At 34.3% G+C, this 15,553-nt stretch overlaps 1 protein-coding gene across 1 annotated transcript; it reads left to right on the forward strand.

Moving 5' to 3' along the window:
* On the forward strand, window positions 2,138-13,356 carry LOC109834455 (S-adenosylmethionine mitochondrial carrier protein). Its single transcript, XM_020402474.1, has 9 exons — window positions 2,138-2,336; window positions 2,661-2,776; window positions 2,878-2,935; window positions 6,736-6,885; window positions 7,729-7,939; window positions 9,777-9,822; window positions 10,569-10,689; window positions 10,784-10,856; window positions 12,826-13,356. The coding sequence occupies exons 1-9, from the start codon at window positions 2,255-2,257 to the stop codon at window positions 13,052-13,054; spliced, it is 1,086 nt and encodes a 361-aa protein (XP_020258063.1). The 5' UTR covers window positions 2,138-2,254; the 3' UTR covers window positions 13,055-13,356.

The raw sequence follows: 15,553 nt of genomic DNA on the forward strand, positions 1-15,553 counted from the left end.
ACTAACTTGAAATAAGTTAGAACTAACATGAGTTAGCTCATGATAGAATTTAAAAAATGGCATAAATAACTAGAGTTAGCTCATGTTTGTTCTATCGCAACTCATGTTAGTTCTAATTTTTACCAACTCATGTTAGTTCTAATTTTTACCAGCTTGTGTTAGTTCTAATTTATTTAATACGTTAGTTCTAGCGTAAATGTTGGATCTGAATGTCATATTAGTTCTAATTTATGCCATATTAGTTCTAGCTTCTCCAGTGTTAGTTCTAACAGATATCGTGTTAGTTCTAATTTATTTAAGTCGTTAGTTCTAGCGTAATTGTTGGTTCTAAACGTCATGTTAGTTCTACTTGATGATGTGTTAGTTCTAGCTTCTCTAGTGTCAGTTCTAACAGGTATCATGTTAGTTCTAATTTATTTAATGTGATATTCCTAGAAAGTGTTGGGTCTAAACGTCATGTTAGTTCTAATTTATGCTATATTAGTTCTACCTTCTCCAGTGTTAGTTCTAACTAGTATCGTGTTAGCTCTAATTTATGTAATGCGTTATTTCTAGCGTACTTGTTGGTCTAAACACCATGTTAGTTCTACTTGATGATGTGTTAGTTCTAGCTTCTCTAGTGTTAGTTCTATTTGGTATCGTGTTATTTCTAATTTATTTAACGTGTTAGTTCTAGCGTAAGTGTTGGGTCTAAACGCGATATTAGTTCTAATTTATGCCGTGTTAGTTCTACCTTCTCTAGTGTTAGTTCTAACAGATATCGTGTTAGTTGTAATTTATTTAAGTCGTTAGTTCTACATAATTGTTGGGTCTAAACGCCATGTTAGTTCTACTTAATGATGTGTTAGTTCTAGCTTCTCCAGTGTTAGTTCTAACTGGTATCGTGTTAGTTCTAATTTATTTAAGTCGTTAGTTCTAGCGTAATTGTTAGGTCTAAACGCCATATTAGTTCTACTTGATGATGTGTTAGTTTTAACTTCTCTAGTATCAATTCTAACAGGTATCGTGTCAGTTCTAACAGGAGCTCAACTAGAACTAATATATCAACTAGAATTAACGCTTATATTAGAACCAACACTAGCTGGAAGTAGAACTAACATGAAATTAGCTAGAACTAACACGAGAACCACTAGAACTAACATGAGCTCAACTAGAACTAACATAGCCACTATAACATGGTATAAACATATTAGTTCTACTTAAAGTTAGTTCTAACATGAATTAAAACTAAGTTAGAACTAACATAAAATAAGTTAGAACTAATATAAAATAATGTTTACCACTAGACCAAATAGCCTAAAATATTTATATCAGTTCTACTTAACATTAGCTCTAACATGAAATAGAACTAAGTTAGAACTAACACAAAAAAAGTTAGAACTAACATTAAATAACTTAGAATTAACATGAGTTATTGCTCATGATAGAGTTTAAAAAAGGGCGGGAAATTTCCCTCTATTTTTTTTATCAGATCGCATTAATGGGCGTGACTTTCCATGTATTTTATGGACCAGACGTCTAGGGAAGATAAGTGGAGGGGTAATTTCGGGTTTTTTTTCAAAATACAATCTCTTTTTTTATACCGCTGACGTGGAGGGGCCTTAAAATATTAATTGGTACTTTTTGGGGTTGAATCATATGGGCCAAAATACAAGGAGGCGGGTCACATAAACTTTCTCATTTTGAGGCCTGGACACATTTTTCCCTTATATTAAAGGCACGTGCCACTTTTCTTCATTCTACTTCATGTTTAAGTTTTTTTTAAAAAATCTTAAATTAACCTTTACATCAATTAATTAATGTTATGCTAAATCTGACTTAATACTTGGCTATAAACATTGTTGGACAAAAACTTTATATTCATCTCTCTCTCTCAAATGCTCTCCTATGTTTGAAAAATGTCCCTATATTTGTTTAGAAAAAAGGACACCCTCACATTTGACAAAAAATAGCAAACATGCTATCACGTTTAGAAAAATCAAAGTTTGCTTGATGATAAATTTAGCCATTGTTTTGAGAAAATGAACGAATTTGTAAAGTAGACGAGCACGTGAAACTCTCATGCCCGAAATACATCACCGCATATAAATCCGTATGCGAGAATTTGTAGATGATCTATTCGACTGGAGTGAAAAATTACAGGGGCATTATAACTCGCGCCCATTTTAAAGCCCTAAACGGGAGCTCAAAAACCCTAAAAAAGAAAGAAAGAGCGAGAGTAGACGATCATCTTCTCTCCACAAGCTCGGTGGCCATGTCAACCTCCGCCTCGTCCCCGCGTGGAGCTCGAGATCCGAGAGTGGATTATTCCAAGCGACCTCTCCATAACTTTTTCGGTAACTCCTCAATAGTCTGAAGCTAATTTGATGTTCTAATATGATTATGGGCATTGAATCAGTTCAATCCGTTATTTTTACACTGTATTTTGCAGTTTAGGCCTTTATTCTAAGTGTAGTTTTAGCCGATATCTCTTCCTTTCTGCGTCTCAATGTGATTGTGATTGTTATTGCATAAAAAAATTGGTGAGGCTATTTAAGTGGTTAGCAGCGGATAGATGAAAGAAATTTCACTTTCTGTACTTTGGTTGTAGCTCTTCATTATTTAGGCCCATTTGGAAAATATTTTCTGAAATATCACTCGATGCGCTAATTGTGGTTCAGTATGGAGGGAATTCGTGTGGGGAGCCATCGCGGGGGCTTTTGGCGAAGGAATGATGCACCCAGTTGACACATTGAAAACACGGTTGCAGAGCCAGGCCATCATTAGTGGATATCAGGTACATATATGCCTTCATTACATAAAGACGCTTCAATTGGTTGTAAAGTGTTTTCTTGATAACATGAGTTTCTCAACAAATTTTTGGTGCAATGTGTTTAGAATCAAAAGAACATACTGCAAATGGTCCGAACGGTTTGGGCTGCTGATGGACTTCAAGGTACCAGTCTATTGCTTCAACCATTAGCTTTATGCTATCATTTCATAGAACACAAAGATTTTACAGAAGGTTGCATACTTTAAATGTATTCTCTTTGTCATTGTTTCCCTTTAATTATTCACCTAATGTTGTGTCTAAAGTTTAATCGGTATATGGTTTAACTTCTTGGTTTCTTCATTGTGATGCATCTGAAAGTAAGTTAACAAACATAATACTTATTGTAAAATTTCTATTTCAGAAATGCCTCAGAATTAGAAACACTAGTTGCCAAAAGTTTATTTATATTCTATTGTTATGATATGTAGGAGAATTCCCTCAACAGAAAATTTGACTTGTTTGACATGTAGACAATACACTGCATTCATTTGCATGTTAGAAACTTATTGTTTTTCACCTTAAAATATGTCGTAGTATGCTATGTTACCTTGACAAAAATCCAACTGTTTATTAGATCATTCTACTAGAAGTAGTCTTTTCATTCACATGGTATGAGAATTAAAACCTATAACATTTTTATGTTTCTTTTATTATGAATGGTAGATTATAAAGTGGATGTGAAGCATAGGACATCTATTCAGGAGGTGTATGATAAATTTTTTAAATTTAAACATGTATAATACAATTGACTACACATTGGAATAAATGTATTCATATCTGCGATAAATGTCCATGAAGTTTTGATGCAGGCATGGGTACGGCTGTATGGGTGTGTGTTAGGTACTGGTACGGCCTTAATAGAAGTACCCAGGTGACATAGAATAGTATCAAGCATTCAACTGTTATTATTTGCCAACTAGATGCTTTGTAATTCCATGTTTGAGAGATGATAATTAACATACAACTTCTGTGTTGTACAAAGCATGGTTTAATGTACAACAACACCAATAAATCCTTTATCCCAATTTTTTGCGTTCAGTCACATGAATCCTATTATTAGGTTCATTTCTGTTTAGGGCTATCTCCTTCATTTTGTTAACCACTACCATGGTCCATAACCTTCCGAGTTGCTTCTAATCAAGTCCCTTCTGGTCTACCACTAGTCTTTCTTGCTCCATTAACTATTATCTTATCACCTCTCCTGATTGGCTCCTATTATTGACCCCTGTTCCATGTGGCTGGACCATCTCAATTGATTTTCTCTTGTTTTATTCTCAACCGAAGCAACCTCTGATCTCCTACAAATGCATTCTTTTTCTTCTTCTTCCTCTTAGTGTATATCCACCAGTCCGTCATAATTCTCATTTCTGCTGGACTCATATTTTTGAACATGTTGTTTCTTAGTTTCCCTGCACTCTACCCTGGTTAACTCAATTTTGTATAAAAGAAAAGAGTGAGTTTGTCGGTGTATAAAGATATCTGTTTGAATTATTTTGACATCATAAGATTCACAGTCATTTCTTTTTCGTCATTTCGTGTAATATCCTCTTAAGGAAGGGTTTATACTTTATAGAGATTGGAAACTCTAAGGACTGAAAACAGTGTCAGTAACCAATATCTTTTCTGTCTAATTTTGCCTAACTTTTTTTCTTTTGATGAACTACTTGAAACCTCGCATGATGGTCATGGAAGGTCATTTTCTTTGTTGAATGAGCATGACCAGAAATGGTTAACTTGTCAAGGCATTATCAAGGCTGTAGCTTGTACCTTCCCTTAATGGCCGTTTATAGGTCTCCTATAATCAGCAATCTTCAGAAGAATGAAAATCAGATGGAAAGATCAACAAAATACATTCCTCATTTCTCTCTGAGTTGCACCAAAATTCATTCAGTTTTTGCGCATCATAATACTGGATGTTAATTTATAAAACCTGAATGAATCTTTGAATTAAGAAGTTCAGAGATAATGTCCAAACTTGATTTTTATGTAAAGCAAGGTATTCGTTTTACTATAGTACTAGGCACCACAACAAAACTTCATGGTAAAATTGAGATGTTATCAAGTATTCTGTTCGTAGCATAGTTGCATGGAACCCAATTTGTTCCAGTTCACGGAACAGAAATGGGAGCATGGTACGCCACTTACTTGGAGTCAAGATGCAAGGGGGGTAGGCTTATATTGTACGCTAGGGAACGTGGTATGCTCTTGGTTCGGTTTTTTTAATGTAAGAATCTGAGTTCTTAGTGTACAATTTTCTACAAGAGTCAAATTCAGGGGCCAATAATGGTAAGAAGATTCTCAAGTTGCAGTTAAGGTATGGTTTTTGTTGTTCATTTTTGTAGAAACAGTTGTTTTTTTTGAAAATGTAACTAATTTGAATTTTAAATTGCGTCACCAAAGTTGACATATTTGGACGTGTTAGACCACGTCCCAGCTCTCTACTGCACCGTGCTCTGGGACGATTAAATCCGGGTTTTGGTTCATTATAATGCCCAACGTTCCCAGCATCTATGGTTCATAGTAATAGGAACCTTTCTATAAGGATGTTGCCATTAGTTCTAAATTGTTTCTTGGGCCTTGCTCTTGTCTGAATGTTTAAAGTTTTCTAGCGTCTGCTTACGATGATTTTATTTAGAATATTTCAGCTTAAGAAGGCTTACATCACAAGTTTATGAAGAAAGGAAAACAAACATGCAAATATTGATACTTATGAAAATAATCTTAGAGAAGAGATGCAGACATTCAGCTGTTGCTATAATTAGACAATACCACAATATAGTGTTCTAATGGTCTATGCCATTCCTGTCTTTTCTGTGTCAATGTTCGCAAACAGTTTGTTGGATTTCATTCGTGTTTTGTAGAAAATATACAACCGTATTATAGTGCATCTGTTGATTTTGTGTGAGCGGGTGTGTGAGTTTCTCTACATGTGGGTTGGCCTTGGTACTAGATACCATTACATTACCCACTACTACTAGTACATTTCAGATGTTGTAAGAATCTCTTATTAGATTCTCAAGATATGCATCTTTTAACTGACTTCTGCATGTTGCTTGTGCACCTTAGTTGTGCATTTTTCTTGAATCTCTCTTGTACCTATTGCCTATCATTGGGTTATCCACATTGATGCAAAATCTGATAAGATTACAATTAACTTCAAGTTCCAGTGTCCTTGTGTCCAATCTGTACTCTCCTGGACTGGAAAACAGAATGTTCCATTTTTATTCAATACCTTTTACATGATAGGGGTTCATGTGGATCTTGTATATTGCTTCATATGATAATATTTTCATTTTCCACCTTATTATTATGCAATATACGACTCCTTATCATGTACTGCGTTATACATTCCAATGTAAACATCTGTATGGATGCTAAGTTCCTGTTAGATGCCTTCTTAGATATGATTCATGTAAACATTTTCATCTTAGTATTTTCCAAAGAAATGAATTTCTAAGGTTCAGTAAGTTGACATAGTAAATCGTATCATGAGGCAGGAAATATAACACATAAAACTTGTCGAGTCAAAACAGTAGATACCTTTATAGTCTGAGTGAACTTTTCCATGAGCATCTTGTTTCACATTTGATTAATATTTATTTGCATCTTTATGGAAGTTCTCACTTTCTATGTTTATGATCACTTAAAGACTTAATTTTGTTTTAGAATTTGATGAGGGTGAAAATTCCCTAAAGTTTTTTCATCTATGATGCTTATAGTTATAGTAATTTCCATACATGTACGTGACATTTTCTATTGAGAACTATCTTTATTTCGATGCCAAAATTTTGAGGAAATATCTACTATCAGATTTCATATTTGTAACAATTCAATTGATACTATATCATCTTGTAATTTGATCTGCACATGTAACTTCCTGAATTAGTTTCTTTCTCTTCATCTGAAAAAAACTCTTTTTCCAGGGTTCTATAGAGGAATTACACCTGGGGTAACTGGATCTCTTGCAACTGGAGCAACATACTTTGGTGTGATAGAATCTACTAAACAATGGATAGAGGAAGTAAATCCCAACCTTAGCGGTCATTGGTCTCATTTCATTGCTGGAGCAATTGGTATGACAATAACTTGAGGCTTCTGTTATTAGTTTACGAGCTTTGGATCTCAGTGAATGTTATCATTTTACTAGTATATATTTGTCTGTCTATTTGGAGATAGTAATATACAGTTAAGTCTTTTTAGTAGTTTCTTGTTTGTTATTTTAAGCTTCATCTTCTGGTCCGTTATATAGATATCAGGTATATTTGTCCATAATTGAAGAAGCGGCTAGCCTGATTTTTTGGTAGTGGACTAGTAGTTCCTATATTGCATTGAAATTAGGTACTAAAGGCTTCTGAATAAACTCATGGCTGGGATCTATGCTCTAGAAATCAAATTCACTATAGACACATCCAATGAAAATTACGAAGTGCTGCGGTGCAGTTTTTGGCTTGATCTACTAAAAAGGGTTGCAGCCACGTCCTAGATAATAATTTATAGTTCACAACAGCAATCAGGAGGCATGGCCAATGATAGATGCGCGTTGTAGTAAGTTCTAGGGAGCTAATGCTGTTTTTTTAAATGTACAAATGTGCCAACTAGTAATCTTCATCTAATTTGAGGAAAAAAGTCTCATCTGTAAATGTAGTTGATTTGTTCACATATTTTGTTAATCTTTATGAAACGTGTTTTTTCCGTCATTGAAGACAGATCATATGTCTGTATTTGTGCCATTATTGCATCTGTGCTTGCTTATCTAGCTTTCATGTCATATGTACCTTTCATTTTGTCTATACAAATAGTTATTGACAGTAAATATTTTGAACTATTTATATTTTCAGCTAGCAAATTGTATATATAATACATAAATAATAAGAATTTCGAAAGCCATCAGAAGTGCTCTTTTTGTTATGTTGCAGGAGATACACTTGGTTCCATTGTGTACGTGCCATGTGAAGTAATAAAACAGCGCATGCAGGTGCAAGGCACCAAAACATCTTGGAGTTCTATGTTAATGAAAGAGAGTGTTGCTCAAAAGTCTGGACTGCAAATTTATGATTACTATACAGGAATGTTTCAGGCAGGCCACTCCATATGGAAGCAACATGGTTTGAAAGGATTATATGCAGGGTATTAATCTTTTCTATTTTGTAGGGTTTTCGTAGTATGTTATGTGATTGTATTTTTTTTTTCCCCCATAATGTATCTTTTTTTATAATATATATCTTATTATTTATATATACTTATATATTTTTTATTCATTATATTATATATATATATATATATATTATATATATATTATATATATATATATTATATATATATATTATTTCTTTTTTGGTCTTTTGTGTGGTTGCCATTAATTTTTTACTTATTTATATTTCTCGTTCCATGTGTGGGGTAGGGTTTGCAAGTTCTTCCTTTCTTTTTCCTTTTGGGTGGTAGGGTGTTCTCAACTTTCTTTCATGATATTACTTCTGTATGTGTTTCCCTTGATACCCCATCGTTTATTGCTGGGGAAGTTCTCAGGTCTTTTTCCTTTAAGTATGTTTGAATTTGTTTTTAGCTGCCAGAGTTACCATTTATTAAAAGAAAAAAGTTCTCGTGAGGAACATCAACTATTTTTCATCTTGGTTTGAATGAGGAAGTTCAAGGTTAAAAGTCAAAAGGAAAAAAGCGCAGCTAGATATGCTTACTTGATTAATCATTACTTGGGTTAGGTTTATCTCTGTGTGACTGTATTCTGTTTCCCTGCACACTCATCCTTGCTCTCTCAAATCAATGCTATAAAAAACTAGAGTCAGGTGTAGTCAGCAAGATTCCTTTATTCAATGTCTTTTGCAGTACCCGGGCCAATATGCCATAGAGACCTGCAAACATTAGATAATACCTGTTCTGTTCCCATTAAAAGGTTCTTGTCTTGGAACTTAATATGGCATCCAGTTAGTTAATGGTTGTAGGAGGTCCTATTTGGTGACTCGAAATAACCCTTCTGTTCCTATTCAGGTGGAGAAAATCATTTCACTTTTGACTGTACAATTGGAGAAACTGTGCATTTTAGGCAAATAGAGAATGGATAACCGAGAGGCAAATTTTTTGTGGTCTTTAAATTATGTTATGCTCATGATTCAGCATCCTTAGGAGCAACCATAGTTTAAGGTATCTCTGAAGCATGAAATTCTAGGAGGTATCAAACTAGGTCCAGCCTCGAGGGCTCTCAAAGCTAAGGTTGAAATTTGAATTGAAAGAATGACTTGATTTTGTAGTTTGAGTGATTTTTTTTTTAAAAAAAGTGATGCCACATCACATGATTGAGGAAATCCTTCAATATGTATACATCAACCTGTACTGACTTTGTTTTAGCACCAGCTCGCATGATTGAGGAAACCCTTCAATATGTTAAGAGGCATGCCTTGCTTTTTTCTATGGGACAACCCTACTTGAACTGACTATTTCTTCAGATACATGCAGATTAAGGCATGTTTTATGAGCCTGTTATACTGTTCCCTTGAATCTTAATGGTCTGACCTTCTATTCCATGAACTTATATTTCAACTAGCTAATTTTGGTCATCTTCTTTACTCTCTCCAATCCTTAAAAGGCCATTTTGCCTGTTACAATTACAAGAATTTCCGAAAGGCGGTATATTAGATATTTGAATTGAGTGAATCAGCATGCCAAAATAAATAATTACATAAATAAATAAATAACAACAACAATAATAATAAATAAATAAAAATAAAAAATAAAAAACATTCATATGAATGTAGTCCTTGACAACAGAGTTCGTGACCCTTTTTCTTTAATTTTTAATTTATGTTAGAAAATGTGAAATGTAATGAACTTCGAAATTTTGATTGTAGGCGATGTAATTTGCAATTATATGTTTTACTATGCTTTATAATTTTTATATAGCGAACCATCATATTCGATGCCTATACGATGCTGATGCATGTTATTTTTCCAGATATTGGTCTACACTTGCAAGAGATGTGCCCTTTGCTGGACTTATGGTATGCATTGTTGGAAGCCTGTCAAATTTATTGAATACATACTGGATTGCATTACAAAGCACTTACCTGTTTGTGAATATATTAGGAGCCTTTCCATCTCGATAACTTGTTAAAATTTTTTAACCACAAGTTATGACTTGTACTTCACGCCGATGGAGTTGCTTTTCACTTATTTTATAGTTCCTATAGGGGACAATGCACTTTGGGGCACAAAATGACAAGGTACTATTTTGCGCTTCATGTTTACCAGTCCTTCATTATATGGAAGCAAAAATGTTAAGATATTATTTTTGCATTTATTTTGAGGCTTGACTAGTTATTATAATTTTCTAGTACTGTTTGTCCCCACAATAAAATCGCTTTTCCTTGGCTTACCTAGAATATATATGGATCACTTTGAGGCACAGAAATAAAAACCTGCTATAATTTGTTGCTATTTTGCTCCATAATTTAATTTCGATCTTCCTCACATTGCCTAGCGACAAGCGTACTTTTGTATATCTGTGGTATAAGCTCCTCCATTCATACTTTATACTTTTTCTTTATTTTCTGTTTTCACTATGTTTTAAGAAATTTTGCTACCATCACCACCTCTTTTACTTACCTGATCATATCTGTAATTTAGAGAATTGTTGTGTTACTTCAATTTTTGACTTTTTGAAAAATTATGTTCCAAATGTAAACCATCTACTTGAATTTTCTTTGGTGACGTGAACTTGACACAAATTATTTATTGCTACTTGTAGGTTACTTTTTATGAAGCCTTGAAGGATCTGACGATATATGGAAGGCAGAGATTGTTTCCTGGAAGTGACATGACTGTTAATAGTTCATTTGAAGGACTTGTATTAGGAGGCTTGGCTGGAGGTATTGTTTATTTCTTGCAATTTATACTAATACAAGGAACTCCTGAGGCAGCCTCAAACAAATTGATTTGCTCATTGCTCTAGTTATTTTCTAGGATTCAGTGCCTATCTCACAACACCCTTGGATGTAATCAAAACAAGACTGCAAGTACAAGGATCTGCTGCTAGGTGCAATACTTGATTACTCTCTAACCTCTGATAGTATTCATCTTTTATTGATTAATGTACTGTACATTTTGAAATAAAATGCTGATACCTCGTAATGTATCTTTTTTATTTGCTGCTTACAATTTTGAAATACACCCTCCACGAATTCTCTAATCCTATTATTTTTGTTGCTTTTATTTCTTTTGCCTTTATCACGGCATGGAGGAAATTCTTGGATGATGATAATTATACAAGTATACAATATTAGTAAGCATGGTTTTTGTAGGCTATTTTGCTATATTTGTTTTTTTCATTGCTAATCTAGTATTATCATCATGCACATCATTGCCTTTTCCCCATAAAATGGATAATTCAGAGCATGACTTATGTTGAGAAAGCTTTATAAAAGTGTTGTCTGAACTTTTACATGTGACTGCCAAACTGACGCCAGTCCTTTGTACTGATGAAGCTTTCAATTTTGCAGTATTTTTTTAATGGTTAATTTTACATTATTATCAGCACATCATAGCCTTTTCCCCATAAAATGGGTTAATCCAGAGTATGACTTATAGTTGAGAAAGCTCCATAAAATAATCGTCTAAACTTTTACATGTGACTGCCAAACTGACAACAGTAGTTCATGAATTAGCACCAATTTCTTAGCTAATTGTTAGCAGGAGAATGATGCGATAAACCTTGAAGACCAGTTGGTCAGTAGGTATGCTGACATCTTCTTGTCATGAGTTGAAGGTCATGCAATTAAGGAGCTGGTCTCGATATTCCTCTTGATCAGGAAAATAGTGGTAAAGTGTGTGATTTACTATTGGGGAATCACATTTGTATCTAGGTGGAGAATAAAGGCAAATACCACGTGGAGTCTCTTTTCAAGAGCCAAATAACCAATACTGTGGTCATTGAACTTTTGACATTGCCTTTGTATGACAAGGTATACATCTGTGTTATCCTTTGTCCAACGTGTTCTACCCTTGTCTTTTTGTTAGCTTATTTCTCAAAGGCTTCACTCCTTATTTCTTCAATGTATTTATTGCTGTGATTATTGTCTTTTTTGGCTTTGCCTCTTGTACACCTCAACTTCATCTCTAAGCATGCAGCCATGCACCCTCTTCTCCTCATACTGAAAAGTTGCATCGTAAATTTGTAACGTATTTTGTTGGTTGATGTTGATATTCACACTGCACTGTGCACTCCAATCCTTCCGTTTTCATTTGGGTCGCTGGTTTCTCCAATGTATTATATCTTCCAGTTAGTTCAGGCATAAATATAAAATACACAAATGACTTTTTGTAGTGAATAGTTGCATCTAAGTTGCAAAGAAAGCCATGAAGTAAAGCAAAGATGTATAATTTCGAGTACTGTGAAAATGCAGTACTTATTTAGTTTTCATGTTCCTCAACTATCTAGGACACTAAGAGGGTGTTATGGAGAGCTTAGTTTTTGAATCTCATTGAAGCTATGCTTAGCTTTTGGAGGCTTTTGGCTTTTATGATAAAAATTTTATAAACTTGAAAGGGTGGAAAAGACATTTGCTTGGTGAACGTAGCTTTAGATGACCTTATAAGCTAGTCTTTCAAAAGTTTGGGGAACCCCACTTTTTTAACCTGAGGTTAAAAAACTAACTTAGTTGAGATGTCTCCAAACATATAGATTTGGATAAGCTAGCTTAAAAGGTAGTTTGACCTAGAAATAAGCTCTCCAAACACCCATTAAATGACAAAAATATCTCGGATTCTTGAAATATATTTTAGAAATTTGTTTTGTGTTCAGGGATCTCACTTCATTTTTTCCCCATTACAAGTCATTTTTTCTTTATGCTATTTCTTGTTGGTAACCTCCTAAACTGTTGGTTGAACTTTTCTCCCCATTGAGAGGATTCTCACTTGCCTCTCTGTGCTCGCAACAATTCTTTCTACACACCTGAAAATTTCTTTTTTAATTAAATGGTGATATCCTCTTTTTTTTTTCCTCAAAGGTACAATGGTTGGTTACATGCTTTAACAAGCATTTGGAGGACTGAGGGCATAAACGGTATGTTCAAGGGCAGCATTCCAAGAATAATGTGGTACATTCCAGCATCTGCTCTCACATTTATGGCAGTGGAGTTCCTCAGAGATAATTTAAATGGGAAGCATGAATCTGATATCTGTGAGATCACAAATTTATCAGTAGAGACAAGCTCAAAGATTCAAAAACAAGTGTAGTGAGTTGATATTTGAAATTCAAGGAATCAGCCGATGTTTTAACAGGCAAGGTCATCTACTATAGTATCAAAGCTGAATTTTCTCTTATCAGCTAAACAATAGAAGGTTGATAGGGGATTACTTGCAAACTTGGCATTCCCATACATATTATACTGATAATAGAAAAAAGTATATCATTTACTAGATTCCTAATTTCTTGTATTTTGAGGGAACTCCCTGGTGAGGTGTTGTATGTTCTACATGTTTTGCTTAGAAAATCAGATATTATTTCTTATTAATAAGAACTTGATGATGTTTTGAAACTTCTTCGTACATCATATACCAATTCCTTTACCCTTTCGTACAGTATATGGACTGTTGAATTGATATTTTTTTCTGGTTAAAGAAGTATGCGCTATTGCGTAGATTTATCTCCGCAATATACATCGCTTCTGTTTATGTACCGATTTCCGGATGCTATTCCTATTTCTATGAACACACCATAGATGGCTACATTTCCCATGATGTATGCTATTATTTTTCAACAGACTTTTAGCTTTTGTTGTTAGGTCAACGAACTTTGTTCTTATTTCTATAAGCACGGCATAAGTAAGTACATCTTCCGTGATGTAAGTACATCTTCCGTGATGTGTGTTATTTATTTGTCATTACAGCCTTTCAGCTTTTGTTGTTAAATTCTGCAGATTTTTTGGTTTGCTTTTTTTTTTTATATGTTAATAATGACCAATTAGTGGACAAACTTCTGGGTTTTCAATTGTAGGCAGTTAGTACTGCATTGTTTGGTTAAGGGTGAAATGTTGGAAACGGGTTTCAACTCCAGGCTTCAATTTTGGGAAATGAGTTTCCTGAAGAGGGTTGTTATGAAAAGGGGCAATTTTGAAAAAAAAGACCTTTCTAAAAATGTTATTAGAAAAAATTGATCATTTTTAATTTTAATTAGAAAAATTGACCACTATTTAGCCATGTCATCATGGTTGGCTAAAAAGCGGTTGATTTTGTAAAACAATGACTTTAAAAAACACGAGACTACTAGTCTCGTCGAATTAGTAATTACTAATTAAAATTTAATATGATTTTTTAAAATACATTAGACTATTAATTAGATTAACCCCTTAATTAGTGACCACTAATTACACAGGATCAGTAGTCCCATATTTTAAAAAGTCCCTATTTTGCAAAATCAATCACTTTTTGGCCAGCTATGATGTGTGGTAGAAAAGTGATCGATTTTGCTTATTAAAGTGAAAAAATGGTCGATTTTCCTCTATCCATTTCCTAAAAAGTTTATATCCAAAAAACACAGTTAGTTATGAATCAATTTGAATCTCTTTCATGAAGCAAGTATAATGATCGTAGATGGTCAAAATATACTCTCTTTTGGATTAATGCTTAGTCCAATATAAACTAAAAAGACGTCCATGGGCTAAACACTCACTATGAGCCTTATATTTGCCTTGGCGAAGCTCACCCTGTGCTACAATGAAGCTCGCTCTAAAGACCAAGTCAAAAAGAAGCTTCGAGTGAAATTCGCCCAAAACAAACTTCACTCAAATAGCCCGCTTGGGCCACATCATCCACATTCCAAGGAAAGAACCCACATTCCGGCGAAGTTGACTAGAACAAACTTCGCCTACAATCACTTAGCGAGCGTCACCCATTGCCGTTATTAGCGAACTTCGTTTATGATCGTTTCAAAAGCTATTTTTATGGAAATGGTTCACCCCCATTATTCCTAAGTTAATGGCCATTAAATCCATATTTAATGGCAACTAACTCTCTGTCTTAGCTTACAAGAGGATGAGAGATTTTTCATTTTTGGAGGCATCTAGATATCTAGCAATCTGTCAAAGGATCTATCATCATCTTCAAAAGAGAAAAGAGGTCAAGTTTTGCTCAACTTTGGCAATCTTTTCAAGTTAGCAAGAAGAACCTTCATATACAGTTTGGACCGTCAACAAAGCACAAGAACGACGCTCCAGCGGCACACAGAAAAGAACCTAGCTTTAAACAAATTTTTTTTATTTTTCTTCAAATTGTAATCTTGAGTTAGTTATAATTTTAAAACCCAAAACATGATGGCGACTTCACTTAGGACTACTTTTTCAACTTCGTGCTGCAGTCCGACACTAAGGTCATAAAGTCTTTTGCTGAATCATTGGACATCGACTTTGACTACGTGAAGTTCAAGGGATTCATTTCCTTCAAGAAGCAAATATAGTGCATTTGGTTAGTTTTAGTTCTCCTATAGCCACGAACCTTACCCCATTGGGTGAGACTTGATTTTGTACCCAATAAAGTTCAATCTGACGATGTTGTATACGTTCAATGGTAAAGGATCTCCCAATCAACATATCTACCACTTTCCTTAGTCAATGGGGAATATAATAGGAAATGATGACATCAAGGAGAGGATGTTCATTAGCACTCTTCATGGGGTAGCCTTTCACTGGTTCCAGTATTTGGCCGAATGATCAATCAAGTTCAAGGCCAATTTGGAGT

The sequence above is a fragment of the Asparagus officinalis genome, chromosome 3, assembly GCF_001876935.1.
Source record: "Asparagus officinalis chromosome 3, Aspof.V1, whole genome shotgun sequence".
In the NCBI taxonomy this organism is placed as follows: domain Eukaryota; kingdom Viridiplantae; phylum Streptophyta; class Magnoliopsida; order Asparagales; family Asparagaceae; genus Asparagus; species Asparagus officinalis.

What these genes read in the sequence shown, in the direction of transcription:
- LOC109834455 (XM_020402474.1), top strand. Translation starts at nt 2,255, where the DNA reads ATGTCAACCTCCGCCTCGTCCCCGCGTGGAGCTCGAGATCCGAGAGTG. An exon ending in CCATCATTAGTGGATATCAG is followed by an intron (nt 2,777 to 2,877) that starts GTACATATATGC and finishes CAATGTGTTTAG; the next exon opens with AATCAAAAGAACATACTGCA. An exon ending in TTTCATTGCTGGAGCAATTG is followed by an intron (nt 6,886 to 7,728) that starts GTATGACAATAA and finishes GTTATGTTGCAG; the next exon opens with GAGATACACTTGGTTCCATT.